The 16,215-nt window shown below is 31.7% G+C and overlaps 1 protein-coding gene and 1 non-coding gene across 4 annotated transcripts; one reads left to right on the top strand and one right to left on the bottom strand.

Annotated features, from left to right (window-relative positions):
* Positions 1-3,472: 3,472 nt before the first annotated feature.
* Trnal-cag lies at positions 3,473-3,556 on the top strand. The gene has a single exon. It is a non-coding gene; the product is annotated as a tRNA-Leu (tRNA).
* A 533-nt stretch (positions 3,557-4,089) lies between these two features.
* Positions 4,090-11,680, bottom strand: LOC115244125 (glutamate receptor ionotropic, kainate 2-like). Of its 3 annotated transcripts, XM_029821523.1 has the most exons (17): positions 11,427-11,680; positions 11,044-11,077; positions 10,827-10,924; positions 10,365-10,520; positions 9,866-10,077; positions 9,309-9,608; positions 9,011-9,109; positions 8,384-8,557; positions 7,830-8,045; positions 7,081-7,293; positions 6,666-6,750; positions 6,262-6,400; positions 5,747-6,083; positions 5,512-5,596; positions 5,132-5,278; positions 4,746-5,014; positions 4,208-4,447 (listed from the first exon to the last, which is right to left on the bottom strand). In XM_029821523.1, exons 3-17 carry the CDS (start codon positions 10,909-10,911, stop codon positions 4,208-4,210), a joined length of 2,757 nt encoding a protein of 918 aa, XP_029677383.1. In that variant the 5' UTR covers positions 10,912-10,924; positions 11,044-11,077; positions 11,427-11,680. The 3 variants fall into 3 exon arrangements, with proteins under 3 accessions (XP_029677381.1, XP_029677383.1, XP_029677380.1); XM_029821520.1 differs by lacking the exon at positions 11,044-11,077 and having other exon boundaries at positions 11,427-11,561; XM_029821521.1 differs by lacking the exons at positions 11,044-11,077; positions 11,427-11,680 and having other exon boundaries at positions 4,090-4,447; positions 10,827-10,911.
* Between the last annotated feature and the right edge of the window lie 4,535 nt (positions 11,681-16,215).

The following is a 16,215-nucleotide window of genomic DNA, read 5'->3' as shown; positions in this document are numbered from 1 at the left end:
CAGCTCTTAGTCTCACTCCTCGCTTTACACTGTAACAACAATTATCTTATATGATAGGTTGCGCAAAGGCAAGCGGTTCATGTTTCTGATATTAGATAAGTATCTTGAAAGAGATATCTATGTGTACTCTGCAACAAGTGTTATTCGTCTACGCATATGTCTTACGTATATAAATTAGAGAAAGGTTCAATCGCTAAAAAAGATTGCGTGTGAATTTAATTCTCGACAAAAGCAGCTTATTTACATTACGATGCGCATAATCGCATATTACTGTATTGCATAGACAGCGTTCGAGTGGTTCAATTACGATAAATCCAATAATATTGTTATTATTGTAGTATTAATTGCCTATTACGTTCTATGCGTTACTTGAGGTTCCCTTTGTTTCCGAGGAAACGGCGTCATCATGATGATAATTTTCCCATTACACGTGTCGCGCTAATACCGAAATCATTTAGTGAACGATATTAAATATTTAATGAGACAAATTATTTGCTCAATATTTCGCGTTCACGTTTTGAATACACGGACTGATACAGAAATTGAACAAGTCCATCCTGAATCTTGCGAGGAAGAAAAGGTTTTTATTAATGACGGTCTCACGCATGTCCTTGACTCGGGAGGGTCTTGTCGCTTAAAATAATAAAGTAAATAAGGGGCGAGAGGAGGGTAGGATGATTGATCTCGGTTGAGATTGGCAGTGAACAGGAGTGTGCCAACTAAGAGGCGGGAATCGACGATGCGAACATTCGTCTCGATAGCATAGTCTGGAAAATAGTGAAAAGAGAAGCTTGAAGCGCGGAGAGAATTTTCTTCTCGAGATCTGGCTTACTCGGCTGTAAACAGGTGAAATATGAGTCTGGTATCCAAAAGAAAGTGTTAAGCTTTTTTTACTTTACGGCGATCACAAGAGAGCGGACACGGCTTCAAACTATCTTTTCTCGACATAAAAAAATTAAACTTTTGAATATTTATATTTTTTTTATATATATATGCACGCATAGAATTTTATTGCGCCATCAGAAGAGAGATGAACGAGGGATAATATTAACCACAGAATACACGTTTCCAACGATAAGCTCTCCTCTATGCAATCCGTGTACTGTACGAAATACGCTTTATACATTTTTCATCTTCCTTCGTATTGCGGTGACGAAATTGATGACGACCGAGACTCTCGCGTCCCGGATGCAACGGCCGTAAAATGTGTGGTGATGCTTTACAAATCGATTTTCGCTACATAAGCGGATGTTCTTCCGGTCGTTTCCCGACTTTGTATCCATCGAACCATTGTAAAGCATCTCATAAACCAGTGTATAAACAATTGATTCTTATTGATTTCCAATAAATTCAACCTGAGAACCAGCTTTTCACAAGAAATGAATAAAAAAAGAACAGTTAAAAATTAATTTTTTTCTCGAAAAGAATTATTCTCCGATTCGTGGCCGAAAGTATGTACCTTTCATTACGATTTCTGACTTCTGCACTTTACTGTACGTGTATCAGCATTAACGTTTTTACATAATCGTATTTTACGAACTCGTAATGAACGATGTTTTAAAATCTTACGAGAAGAAAATCTTACTGAGAAGAGAAAGAAGTAATAACAGCATATTAGTATGCGTGTCGCGATTCCCGGATCTCTTCGGGTAAAATTGAGTAATCGAGCAATCTTATGCGGCTTATATTTTTTTTAACGTTTACGCAAAGTCAATGAGAAAAATTGTTACAAACAACTTTTAGCGACTCTCACCGATCGCGGCGTCCACCGATTTTACATCGACGGTTTCCAAAGTTTCTCCAAATTTCTTAACCCGTCACTCTTTATCATTCGCGCATCTTTATACTCTCATCTTCTTCTCTTTCTCAGAAACAACGTCTGGCAGATCCGGTTGTATGGCTTATGCAACTGAGCTTTCTACGTGATCGGCTGCATACATTCGCGGATTTCAACCAGTCCTCGCTCAGGAAGCGGGAGATCGGTTTCGAATTTTTGCTGTCGTTGCTTTCGATTCATCGCGAAAATCTTCATACGCATTATATACGAAATATGTTCATATTCATATATAATATATGATAACTATTAGGATCATATGATGTCTTAATCATATACATGTTGGCTTGAAACACTTTACTTTAATTTTAGTGATAAATTCGTCGATTTAAATCACATAGATGAGATATAGGTAGGGAAGAGAAATTCGAATATTTAAAATTAAAAAAATAACACAAGAAATAATATCAAGCTATATGAAATTATTTCTTGTAAAGAATTTTGATATAGAAAGAGGATATTTTTTGACATTATAAATAAAGAAATATATATATTTAATATTATAAAAAAAAAAAAAAAACAAATATATAATATACATTTTTTAGGTGTCACATATAATGCGACTAAAACGCTTCTAAAATAAATGATAGTCACAATTCTGGATAATTGTATATAGTCGAGAAATATAACAGGTATAAACTATGTATCAAGGGGAAGAATCTACGCTATTTCGAAGATAAGTAGTGCTCAGGAGAATCGACGTTATCTTTCATGCATGCATTTAGATTGATTATAAGGTAGACGAGCTCTAAAAGACAATAGTCACGTTTTTTTTTTATTAGAAAGCCTAAGCTTAAACCGAAAAAATAAGTTGTTTAATAATAAAATAAAATTGTTTTGATATTACAAATTAAAGATTAATTTATAATCGTCGCATATATACTAAGGATTTATTATTTATTTATTATTATATTTGTATTTAAATCAAACCATCTTTTAAATCTTTTAAAAAAATAATCACAAATTAGAAATATTGTTGTAATGATCTACAGCATTTTATATCAGTGCTTATGAAAGAGAATGTTCGGTAAATCAGGCAATATATTGGTACAACTGTTACGTATTACTAACGATGTGGAACGCATGTGGAGTATGCCAGTCTTTAAATACGGAAGTGAAAGTGAGCATATCGAGGGAAAAGCTTTCTTTGTCGATTCTGAAGTGCGACTCTTCGCTGAGATTTTCTTCTAACCGACGTTGAAAAGGGACGTATCTGCAGTCGGTTAAGCAAATGCTATTTAGAACGTTATTTTCCCCTTTTTTCGTTGATAACATAAATTATAAAGAATTTTATTTAAAAAACCGCACTGATAACTTTAGAAATATTTATGAGTTAGAACTAAAATTAATCATCTAAAAAAAATCTTTTATCAATCAGGATTATAAGAACTGATTATAAATACAAGAAAAGACAAAAAAATTGACGTTGTTTTGAAATAATTTTTATTTATTGTATTGTATTATTGGATTATTTAATACCATATATTGATATATTAATAATAATTCTTGCTTGTCGTAGTAGTTAAATTTTATTTTTGATATAGCAATATTAATAATTTTCTTGCATTTAATTTCCTTTAATGAGTATTTTGAATTTCGAATATTTATTTATGCATCCTTTACGAAATCCAGTATAAGGTCAGGATGGCCGAGCGGTCTAAGGCGCTGCGTTCAGGTCGCAGTCCACTTCTGTGGGCGTGGGTTCGAATCCCACTTCTGACAAACTTTTTTTGCTTTTATATACTATAAAATAGAATAAAATATTTTTTGATTACAAATAATTTCTGCAATCAAAAATTTATATTATGCATCTGTATTCTATACGTAGGTGGTTATCGAGTTCCGAAATGCATGCAATTGCGTTCAGATTGCACATTTATGTATCTGAGATAGACAAGCAAAAATTAATGTTATCTTATTTTTTTATTAAAATATTAAAATGTGTTTTTAAAGTGTTATTAAATGTGTTTTTGCTTACCAAGAATTACTTGGAAATACAGTGCATTTTTGAAAATTTTACTACTTGGGTTATCCTAAGACGTATGCAATCTTATAAAAGTTTTTCAATGAAATATATATAGTATAGTTTTTTGCTAATATTTATACAGTGAAATAACAATATTGCGTTGTTTTAATCAACACTTAATTTTTTATCGAGTATAGGAACGTTGTGAGGTATATAAATATAGTGTGTGATTCGTCTCCACAGTTTAGCAAATAGAAAACTTCTTATATGATTAATAAATAAATGTATAATTTGATCTATATATATTTATTATATCGGTTAATTATACAATTTTTTATTATATAAATATCTCTTTGTGCAGAATTCTGAAAATGCGGTGGTTTATTTTAATTCGTCTGATATAGTAATTAATTAATCTTACGATCATTGCTACGGTTATTCGTGTTATGGTCTTTATCAAATTTGTCGAGCATATCAAGACGTAAAAAGGAACCAACGATAGAACGAGCCGTAGATGCAGCTCTATCGAGTCCACCTTCCATAGAACTTGCACCACTGCTGCTCTTAGCGATTTTAACAGGTTTCTTCGTTGCCCAAATATTCACCACGAATTTTAGTTCGGCTATTAGCGCTTCTTTAGGCGTAATCTGTACAAAAAAAAGGAATTAATAACTCTTTAGCATACATGATGAATAATTCTCTGGCAATAATTCTCATATATACAATATATTTTACATTTTATATTCTTTTTTTTACGATTTAATTTACGATCAAGAAAAATATAATTAAGAATAATTAACGATAAGTTTTTTGTTTTTACATTAAAACATTGAATATCATTAAAGAAAATAAAATAAATTTATTTATTTCATAGCAGTTATTGCAGAATTTTAATTTTAAATAAAATACAAGAGTGACGAAAAGATTGCTAAGGGTATATCTTACTTTTTCTCTCACAGCGACTTCTCGTATATTCCAAAGAAATTCAAAAATAGCAATAATCAATGCAAAAACACAACCGCACATTAAAACGAGGAAGACGCCTCCAACGTTTGCTAATCCTAGTTCGCTGGTACTGGCGCTTTTATCTGCAACATCCTTTGTGCACGTTCCGCCATCCTTTTCTTTCCACCAAAGTCTCTTAAGCTCTTGCAATTTACCTTTCTCACCTAGTTTCAAGATGACACCGTTTATCAATGTTCTGTACTCTGAATCTGCGAAAAAATATTAAACAATGACTCGTTTACATGAAGATGAAGAGAAATGGGGAAACATTAATCGATATAGTTATTCGAACGATCCTTGTAGAATATTTCTGCTTTTACACTTACTGCGCGGTAAGGCTATACCGTAGCCCTTGTTGTCGAGTAAAGTTCCAACCTGTTGAACTTCGCAGTTTCTTTCTGTTATGTATTCGATGGAAGTACTCTCCATGAGAAAAGCGTATTGTCTTTTGCTTTTCTTAACTCGTTCGACACCTATATCATGATAGAAAGTAAACATTTTTAAAACCAAATAAAAAAATCCAAATAGGGTATCTTTTCTAGAATTATGTTTTTTGCTAAGAAATATTTTTTCATCTATTCAAGAGCATTTATTATAGGAAATATTTAGATATTTTTATTTAGGTGTCTCAATCTGTGTGCAAAAATAAGATATCCGGAAAGAAACAAAAAATATTAAATTATTTTCTGCGTGATTAGATACTCACCTTTCTCGTTGGTCTCGACAAACACGCTTGGTCTAGCTTCTTTCATTGCTGCATACATACGTTTATATATCGTAGAATTTGAATCCTGATAATTTGAATTTCCAATGCCGTTTCAATCAATAACATTAATATTATTTATATATATATAAATACATATAAATGTATTAGTTAAATACATAATATCGAACTATACCATACTTGCAGTAATTTTGTTACAATATTGAAATTAACGTACTCTGAAAAATGCTACTGTCGCACCACTATCGACAGCTCCATATTTGATCTTCGTTTGGCCTGCCAAATCCTCGACACTTTTAATAGGCGCGTCCATCTTCTCCGCAGTGAGAAATGCTGCCAGGTTCGCGGTATAAGACGAAATCATGATCAGCGTGAAGAACCACCACATACTCGCGAGCATTCTAATACTCGGCGCTTTTGGTAGAATGTCGGAACCCTGTTGCATTAGAGAGCCAATGGTGAGCCATAACGAATTTTTTAAATCGAAATTGTTTTCCAATTCTTCAGGCTCGGCATTACATGGATGCGGATTGTCCCATTCGCCGGGCGCCATTCTTTAAAAAGAATTACATCAGAAGACGTTTCAAAACACAATTACAAAACATTTATTATTGTTTTCGTATTTATTATAGCTTTTTCGTTCTTTATTGATTTTAATATATATTTGGGTGACAATTTCTGCATATCTTTAGAGAAGATTGGATAAATAAAATATATTGGATATAATCTTACCTTGCTTGAAGAAATAACATTATTGACACGCCGAGATAAGCAGTCGCCATGTAAATCCAGACGTCGGCACTTAACGGCGATAGAAAAGAGAACAAATTCGGTTCCTTCTCTTCTGGCTTGGCAAATAAGATGCTTATACCTAGTATAGTAAATAAATAGTGTAGTATATAAATGAAGCAGATCAAGTATAATATTATTATGAATGGCATTTTTAGATAAGATAATGTATAATCTTAAACTTAGTTATTTTTTATTGTTACATGTTATGACTTTTTTTTGGCATCTTATTATAGTCTAATGTATTTTACAATTTTTTAAAGATTTTATTAAATAATATGTATATTAATATATATATTAATGTTAATATATTTTGATAAATATTTCACTTAAAAAAATATTGTTACCTAGATTCATGAACGGTAGACTAAAATCCACGGCAGACATACGTTCGTGTGTTATAGTTAAATCGCAAATCGCAAGATCAGTTTTCTGCAAAAAAGAAAAATAATTATAATAGCAAATTATTCGAAAAAGGAGAGCAAAATCGAATAGCCGTACTCGTTTATTTTCTTGAGAGATAGAAAGAAGTCGAGGGTGATATTAAATAATGGATGATTCAAATGATTTTAAAGAAGACATGTTTTTAAAACATATTAATTTTTTATTGTTAATATATCTTTATATTCGGTACGAAAATAGTTGATTCGGTCGTTTTACATTTTAACAGGCCGGTAAAAAAAGAAATTTAAGTGATTGAGATCAATTTAAATCTCTTTTTATATAAACAGAGTTTTTGCGAATACAAAACGTTTTACATACATGATCCAGAAGGCGTTTAATTAGGCCGTTCCAACTTTTGGTTTTCGGATTATAACTTCCAGTCGGTCCAGTCATGAGCTCGTACTCGTATTTAAATCCTAGCTCAGTTGCAATAGCCTCGATTAAATCAATGCAGTAGCCTTCGTAGTATTTCCCGTTGATCATATGTCCTCGTAGTGATCCATCAGTGACTTCTTTCACGTAAGGCTCAACCTGAATTAAACGGAAAAAAGAATTTATACATGTTTTTGAAAGCTTTGGAATCAGTGTCGCACAATTTTTTTCATTTTTATACAGTTTTAGCAGAAAATAACATTAGATTTATTACAAAGTTTTATTATGAAGTCTTACGTTATAGATTTCATTGATTTCTTTATTTCAAATTGAAATGTTGTACATAACGCTTCTGCTTTTCATGCCAATAGCATAGATTTTATTTTTGTATTATGCTGACTATATAGTATATTTATTTTTATACTATAACTTTTATCAAAAGCAAAATTATTTATTAAATGTAATACTGTTTTCTATTTACCGTTTTAAATTTGCTTTTCTAAATTTACTTTTTTTTCTTTATTACGAGTATTCTTTTTAGTCTGAATAATATCTGACACGATATAATTATTTAAGATTTGCATTTGTTGCAGTCAGCGAGATGTAATTATTTTTTAAAATATTGTTTTGATAGCTAATGTGATCTATTAATGTAATTAACATTGACAGATAAAACATTAAATAACATTACTAACTACTTTGGTACTAATTAGGAATGTCTTTTCTTGAATGGTTTTATATAAATAGCTTTGGCGTTCCTTCTCCGTTTGCATAGGATGTAGACCACTATAGTCCCAATAACTAATTGCAGTTACATCCGGTCGAAAATCCAGTATCGTAATGTTAAAGTCCCGTCGACGGCCGTATTTATCAATATTTATAACGCCTGTTATCTTCTTCATCTTCGATAACTATAACGAAAATTTATTATTAGTTACAGATATATAATTAATTTAAATTTAAGTATATTTAGTACACACAAAATACGATTGTTTAGTTTCAATCGCGCAATGAAAATTCGCAGAATTTGTTGTTATGCCAATTATTACTTTTCGGTAGTTATATTCATACTTTTATCATGTCTGATAAAAGTGTATGATAAGTATATTAAACATTTTCTTTTACTTTTCGAAATATTAATCTATCATTTGTGTCTTAAAATTTTGATAAGTCGGTTATGTTTGAAAGAGCTTATAGCTAAGTGTATTTTCTCTATCGAATAATAAAAAAGAGATGTAGAAGAACTTACCTCTCGTATAATGCTCGTAATATTGGGTCCCGCTTGATATGTTTCATTTTTATTGCAATAGAGTGGTACAGGATCAATCATTAAAGGATTATTATTATCAGTGTTCCTCGAATTTAGCATCTCCATCGCTTTATTCAGCAAGAATACTGCATCATATAGAACCGCCGAGTCTATCTGCAACAAAATTACAAATAGTCAAGTAATTAAATTTAAAAATGATGTTTTAGTCTAAGTTCCGTTTAATATAAAATATTTGTTTAATTCAACGTAAATATCAAAACGTGAAATAAATAATTAACTGAAATAGAATCGTTTCTTGTTGCAAACTCGAAATTATTATACTTGTAATTAAAATGTTTTATTCAAGATATATTTGTTATTTATTTTAAATAAATTAACTGCAATAATTTATTTAAGATAATAAAACGAAATGAAAACATTTTATTGATTTAATGAATAAGTCAAAAAGATTCACCGTGAGTAATTTGTAATTTTTGATTCTGAACAATTTTTTCGTCAGTATATTTAAGGGTTAAATATATGGTGAAAAGATAAATTTTTAAATATTATATTTATAACGAATATATTATTTTATTTACTGCTACTTAAAAATGCTTGTATATTTACCCAATTGATACCTTCCACATCATCTTGTCTTATGCTGAATCCGGTGATATTGGCAGAGGTGTCGTTTTGTATTTCCGAGATACCTAGTTTGGATCCATCCTACAATTTTAATAGAAATGTAATTTTAATTTTTTCTTATAATCATCAATCATTTTATCGATTTTTTTATAACATTATTTAATTAACTTGTATATGAACTCTATCAGAATTTTTAATTTCTATTAATTATTTTTTTCCTTAATTAAATTTTTATTTTTAAAACTCTCTAATAAGATTTGTAAATTTTGTATATTATTACCAAATATGTTATAACGAAATTACTATAATTTGCAAGCAATTTAATTTGTTTCGCCTGTTGGAGAAGATCAATGATCTTTTCCGGTTTGACATCAATGATGACATTGAAAATAGACGAGTTGCGTATCTCTTTGAGCATCGGGCGATAATCTGATCCATCGCTCAGTTGCCGAATTGTAACAGAAGTATCCTTTTGTCGTTTCAACGTCAGAGCCTTTTGAATGCGCGACAGTCCATCTCTGTTTTCGTAAATCGCCACGAAGCCATGCCATTTCATAGAATCGACAACATCGGCAATAGCCTAGACAATTTTATCAGTGTAAAAGTTTTGATACAAAAATAATATTATTATGATTTAACATACTTTACATGCTTTTCTGTTGATATACATGCTATACTTCGAAGATATATATTGCGCAAAATTTGAATTCTTACGGATTATGTTGCAATATAGTTTATAGAACCCCTTCAAAAACTTTAATAAGTTTATAGCGCATCTACACAAAATCGTTTTTTGATTGTAAAATATTTTTTTCTATGGCGATTGGATCGACTGACCTGACTGACCATCTCGCTGTCAGGGAATACATTTATGGTCATTGAAGGATCTTGATCTTCTTCCGTTTCCGCTCGTACTCCCTCGTTTTCCTGCCAAACATATTCGATATGCGGTATCTCGTATCTCGCGGCAATGCTCGCGACTATTCCGCGAGTATGCGAACTTGCAGGCCCGAAAATAGCTGCCACACCTTCTTGCAAAAGCTGGCAAGCTATACGGGAGAGAATATAACACATCAAATAAGCAGATATAAATTAAATATGGTCAAAGTTAAGGCAAATATGTAATAAGGCCTCTCTTTAGATTGAACCAGAAAACTAGAAAATCTGTTGGAATTCAAGTTGAATTAAAACAAATGTAACAACACATATGTAAAAGAGAAATTTTAGACATCGTCTGTATTTAAAATTAGTAGAAAACAAGATTGTCAAAATTAATTATTATAGTATGTTTCACAAATTATTCACAATGATTGATTTTTTATGTTCGCTTACTCACTAGCTAGTCCAGTCTTGAAGCTGTCGGTATCATCATCTATATACTTGGTAAGAGGGATGAATTCAAACGCGGGTGCTTCGTGTTCGTATCTTGTATCAGATATTGCTTTTAAAAACGCAGACATATGATCCTCATCGCCTTTGTGAAAGATTGCACCTGACGACATAATGATGATATAATTTCAGTAGAGAAAAGGCTTATTAAATTATTTTAAGATTTTCTAAATATTAAAGAAATTTGTACATTTTTAATTTAATTTTGTTCTATAAAATTATTATCTTAGAATACTTTTTACATTACATGGTATCAGTAAAATAGATTATTTTTTGTTCTTATTTGTTAATTTTCTTATTAAATTCTTTTGGACAAAATCAAGTTTATTATGTTATCATAAAAACACTTCAAATTATTCGTAAACGATGTTTTTCCGATTTATTTTTCTAGGAGGAGCATACTGCTTACCGATTTTTATTGGTCGCGTGATGCCATAACTGCGTGTTGCCAGTACTAATAATGTTAATGCAATCAAAAAGAGACGTGGATCCATTTTGGTAAGTACCCTGTAAAGCAAAAATCAATTTCTGCTGCAAGATAATAGATAGGATAAATTTCTAGTGCAAAATTTGGTGTATTTCTTAATTAGTATAGCAAAATTATTAGATATTAAATGTTCGTGTACCTGTACGCGCAAGAAGGCGGCTTGTATGCGATTGCTGCAATGCTATAAACTAATTAAGGTATGAACTCTAGATTCGCGAAGATATGGGGCATTTATTTCAGGTGTCTTATCACACGCAAATAATTCTAGTTTTTTTCCGTCAGATGGCATAACCAGGAAATTTTATTTTTATTTTTGCTTTTAAATTCTTCCCTTGTTTAGCTTTCGTAACTTTTAGTAATTGTTAATTGTTTCTCTTTTCTGTGTGATATTTGTTTTACACTACATATTTGTAAAACCAAGCGCGATTTAATTTAAAAAAATATAATTATGGATTTTAACGGGGGTTAAACATTATGAGATCAGAATAGAAATAATGTTTGTGTATCAAAAACCTGTTTTACCTGAATGCTTGTTATACAAGCACGTATCAGCAACTATTCTCTCATCGGTGCGATGCAATGCGCTTGCAGTTAGATTGAATGAACAAACTGAAATTTCTCGAACTATTGAGAGGAAAAACCGATATATAACTGTCCCGCATTTAGCGTTTCGCGTCCGGTGTGATTCTATGTACTGATCTAAATTTGGAGTAGACCATCCTATATATTTTCGGCTTGTTGAGAACCGTGTCGTACCGATATTGTCGCTCGTTCTCTTTTAGTAGCGAAAGATATTATTCTGTACTATGTTATTTAAAAGATTTCTTAACCATTAAATACTTTTATGCGTTATTAAAATTACACAAATACTCTCGCGCCGAATTTGTTTTTTAAATTCATTAAAATAAACAATTAAAGATATACTTTTTTTTTACAGTTTAAAGAAAGTTATAAAAGAAAGTCAAGATCATAATGTATAATTAATGCAAATAATTTATTTTCTATTATTTCTATTCATATTATAATTTTGTTCTAAAAGTTTATCAACAATTTTTGTTTCGAATATTTCTCTCTATATATGTATAGGCTGCGATTCAATATATTAATTGCAGTACTGAAAATGTATAGTTTACGTCATGTACATTATAAATTTTCAGTATTGGCTTTAGAGTTATAACATGAAAAAAAAAGAAAAAAAGAAAATTTAAATTATGTTGAATTATGATAGCACAGCGAAAAATCATGCAATTTTTTTTTATTGCGTTTACTTTCAAATTGATTACTTTTTTATATCGTCATTCGATAATATAAATTGAGAAAAATATGTCTTTACTATAAAACATATAACATTCGATGTAAAATTCGGTATAAAAATGTTTCGGCGTAATAACAGATCAAAGTAAATTAATACTGAAAAAAGAATTATTAATGTTAACAATTATATTGATTTGTATAATTATATTAACTTTGAAAAATTTTATGTGAGCTGACAATGCGAAACGTACGTGGAACATATCATATAGCGAAAATCAATGTATCGAGAAGGAAAAACTCCTTTTGTTAATTCTTTGCTTTCGGTGATGGTTTCTTTTCACCGACATCTTTCTCGGTTAAAGATTACATATCTGCAGTCGGTGAAGAAAATTCCATGTTGAACACCATTTCTGTTTGTTGGTAATATAAGGATTATAAAAATTTTTTTATAAACGCAGCGCTGTTAACATTTCAAAATAATATTTGAGGCAGAGATAAAGCTTTTTTCTTTTTTTAGTAAGGTATACGCACATATAGATGTAAAAGAAAGCAACGCGTTGTTTATTTACATATTTGGTATGTGGTATGCGGCGACGTAGTGGGGTGCCTCCCACTTCCAAAGATTGTTTATATTAATAGATTAGTACTTCCTTGACATACTTCATTTATATACAGAACGTTGACTGGAACAGCGGATTCCATTTTGCAGATATTATTTAGAATAAAAGATTTATATTTGTGTTTTGTATGTATGAGAGAATGATTAATAATCAAAATGATTACACGGTTTAAGGCACTTTGTTTAAAATACAGTTCCTCTGTGAGTATAAAAATCAAAATTTTATATATTTATATTAATATAAACCTTTTATATCACATATATTTATCCATAGAAGTTAGTCATACATCATAAAATATGTATAGTACAATCTTTTAGTGATATTTCGTGAAGCACTACGTACCGCGTTGTTTCAGTCAACGTTTCTATTGTTTACCGAGCATATAAACATTGCGGCATACGCAAGTAAAGACAGGGTAACAGGTGCCTCGACAGTTCGACGAGCGCGACGACGTCGTCGAGCAAAACGATGTACGTGATTGTAGGCAGCATATACCGTTGATGTCGCTTGTCCACGAGAACGGGGATTCCATCCAGCTCCTTGACGATGGAAAGGAGATACATTACACGGGATAATTAAACGGGAGTCTCGTACAAGTAGGCAGGTGAGTAGTGCAAACGAGCAGTATCATTTAACGCGTATTAAACGGCAAATGATGCGGATCTCGAAATAATCTGAACTCTCCATAAAATTCGCTTTCCTAGTATGTTTATACGAGGATTAAAACTGCGAAAAAAAGTCGCGGCAAAATCTTTTTATGGATGAATGCCGGAGAAGAAATTCACGCGTATTAAGACATCCTGTTTCCTTATTGATGGCTATATATATTACGTTTTACTTTTTATTGCCGACGAGAACAAATGTGTCCGTTGAAAGTATAAGTTTAAAATTTTTTGCTTCCTCATAGAGGAAGCTTTGTTTTCGTGACAAAATTTTTTTTCGAGTTTTCTATGCCAATGTGTTTAGAATGTTCCAAAACGTCGAAAAATCATATTCCTAAAAAATGTCTGTATGTATGTGTGTGCATGTGCAATTTTGAAATTTTTGAAAAATGTTTTTACATGCTGTAACTTTCAGAAAATTTGAGATATAGGATTAAATTTTTTTACATGAATAGAATATTATTAAAGGATGTTTGATATTGAATTTAGTAAGGATTAGTGAAAGAAAATTAATTTTAATTTTTATTTTACTCACATATAGCTTCCTCTATGAGGAAGCAAAAATTGAAAAAACCGCATGATTAAAACAGCTTAAGCTTTGTAAGATAAAATGATGAGGAAGCAATGTGCAAGTTTTTAATTTGCACAACTCAACTTGTACTTTTATCGTGTTTTTATGGTTTTTTGAATAAGTATGTCAATTGTACAGAATTTTTCAAATCACAATTTTCACAGAAGAATTATTTGCTCAAAAGTTTGACTCAAAATTGTGATACAGTTTGATAGGGAATAATCTAGTAAATATCTGTGGATACAAATTTTTATTTTAAACTTTAGTTAAAAATTCGAATCCGAAAACAAACAATTATATCGATTTTGACACCTTTCTCGTATATGTCGTAATTAATTCTAATCTATAATTCCTCTTAATTGCAATCATTAATGTTGACGCCAACGTTAATAGAGTAATGTTGCGTTTTTGCAACGCGTAAAAGAATGCGATACATCATTATCGTACATTATACTTTGCGATCTATTATAATACACAAAAATTTAATCATACACTTCCTAGGTCGCACGGGCGTTTACATAATTATCGCGATAAATAGCTTTTTCCATTGCTTTTTTATCCAGTATATATATAATTTTATTGATTCAACATACGGCGCTGTTGGTTGCAACATGCGCAAAGTCAGTACTGGGAGAGTCCCAGGTTAGCGGAAATTGTTAATTCTTAGTACCGACCGGCCTGCATATTAGCAATGATTACAGTAGTTTCAGTAATAACCGAGCTTAGGAGCACCAACACACACGGCAGATGCGGACGCATCTATAAGCGATATTTAAATCGAGAACCGAAGTAAGTTCATGTCCGGCTACATGGACAGATGCATAATTTCACGTGCATTCTTTAATCACGCACAGAGGTTCGCTTTTTCTCTCTTCCAAAAGATAGATCGATCTCATTTTGCCCTAAGGTGTTAATCGCAGGCGTGATCACCATCCCTCCTCCCCGTTCTCCGATTAATGCAAGTTTTGTTGCAATACACGGGCATTAAAAATTTTTTTATACATACCGCCTCTTGCTTCGCGGAATATGGGAAGATGGCATTTTCTTCAAAGCAGCCATTATACGCGTTCGTAGATTATTAGCGGGTGGGCAGAGCGTTATTAGTCGGCTATCCGCCCGACCATCTATGCCGCACGAACGTTTTCAGCGGGACCTGTCAATTACACAGATTTATGATCCCTCCTCCTTCGTCTCGCTCACTCGCTCTCGTCGTGGCCCTTATATTCCCCGCTCATTAATACGAGCCGGCGAAGGTTTCGCCGTATTCGTCTGAAATAGCAAATAATAATTTTTGATCGATAGTCGCCTTTAATTGCGACCGACTTAATTACAGATAAATACCTCCGCGTCGATTTATTCCGGCGCTTTGCGTTTCAAGAGCCTATCAATCTCCGTATACTGATTAACCCCTTGAAGACCTCGTGATACGTGGCAACGTTTCGCAGCACGAACTTTGACCGTATATAAGATGCTTGACTTTTTTCGATGCACAATGGTACTGTTAGATTCTTGATTCGCATTCATTGATCTTTGAACGTTCTATGTTCATATCGTACAGCTCAACTTTTAACATTTAATCAGAGCTTTGTTTATTAAAGCGTGATTAATATAATTTTTTTTTTTTTTTTTACTTTGGGTATAATTATGGATATATGAATCGAGTAAATTGCATTGTTTGTGTGACTTGCTCAATGAAACGCGAATGGTCAATCGACCTTAGGTCGATATTTTTTTTCGAAATTGAAGAATAGATTTTTCTTTTTTATCGAATTGCGACGTGAATTGTCTTAAAAATATTGACGCGAAATTTTTATATGAAATTTTTTTTTCTCGCTCTCTATCTACATTAAATTACTTAGGTCATTTCGAGCTTAGCGCAAATTTTTAAAGACTTATACGTTAATTAGTCATTCGCACACTTTTCGGTATCAAAACCAACGCTCGAAAAATGTAATAAAATAGTACAGTTGGCAATTCGGCGGACTCGAAAAGTGTGAAAACAACGAGGAAAAGACAGTTACACGGATAAGTTTATTTTTAGACAGAATATGAATCATGTATATTTATATCCCGCCTTGTATCGATTTATATGCGCGATTAACGAGCCGCTTTTTGACGATAACAGTTTATCGAATCGACCGTACTATGGTAAGTCGATGTAATGAGGAGACGCGCGTCGAGAGAAAAGAGGCGATAAAAACAAA

Source organism: Formica exsecta, unplaced genomic scaffold, assembly GCF_003651465.1.
Source record: "Formica exsecta isolate Colony F162 unplaced genomic scaffold, ASM365146v1 scaffold80, whole genome shotgun sequence".
Lineage (NCBI taxonomy): Eukaryota > Metazoa > Arthropoda > Insecta > Hymenoptera > Formicidae > Formica > Formica exsecta.
Note: the sequence above shows the minus strand (reverse complement) of the source record. Positions and strands in the feature narration are given on the sequence as shown.

Coding starts and splice junctions, on each gene's coding strand:
- LOC115244125 (XM_029821523.1), bottom strand. CDS start 10,911: ATGGATCCACGTCTCTTTTTGATTGCATTAACATTATTAGTACTGGCA. Junction 8,558..9,010: donor ATGTGGAAGGTATCAATTGG/GTAAATATACAA, acceptor ATTTTGTTGCAG/ATAGACTCGGCGGTTCTATA. Junction 8,046..8,383: donor TTACGAGCATTATACGAGAG/GTAAGTTCTTCT, acceptor TTTTCGTTATAG/TTATCGAAGATGAAGAAGAT.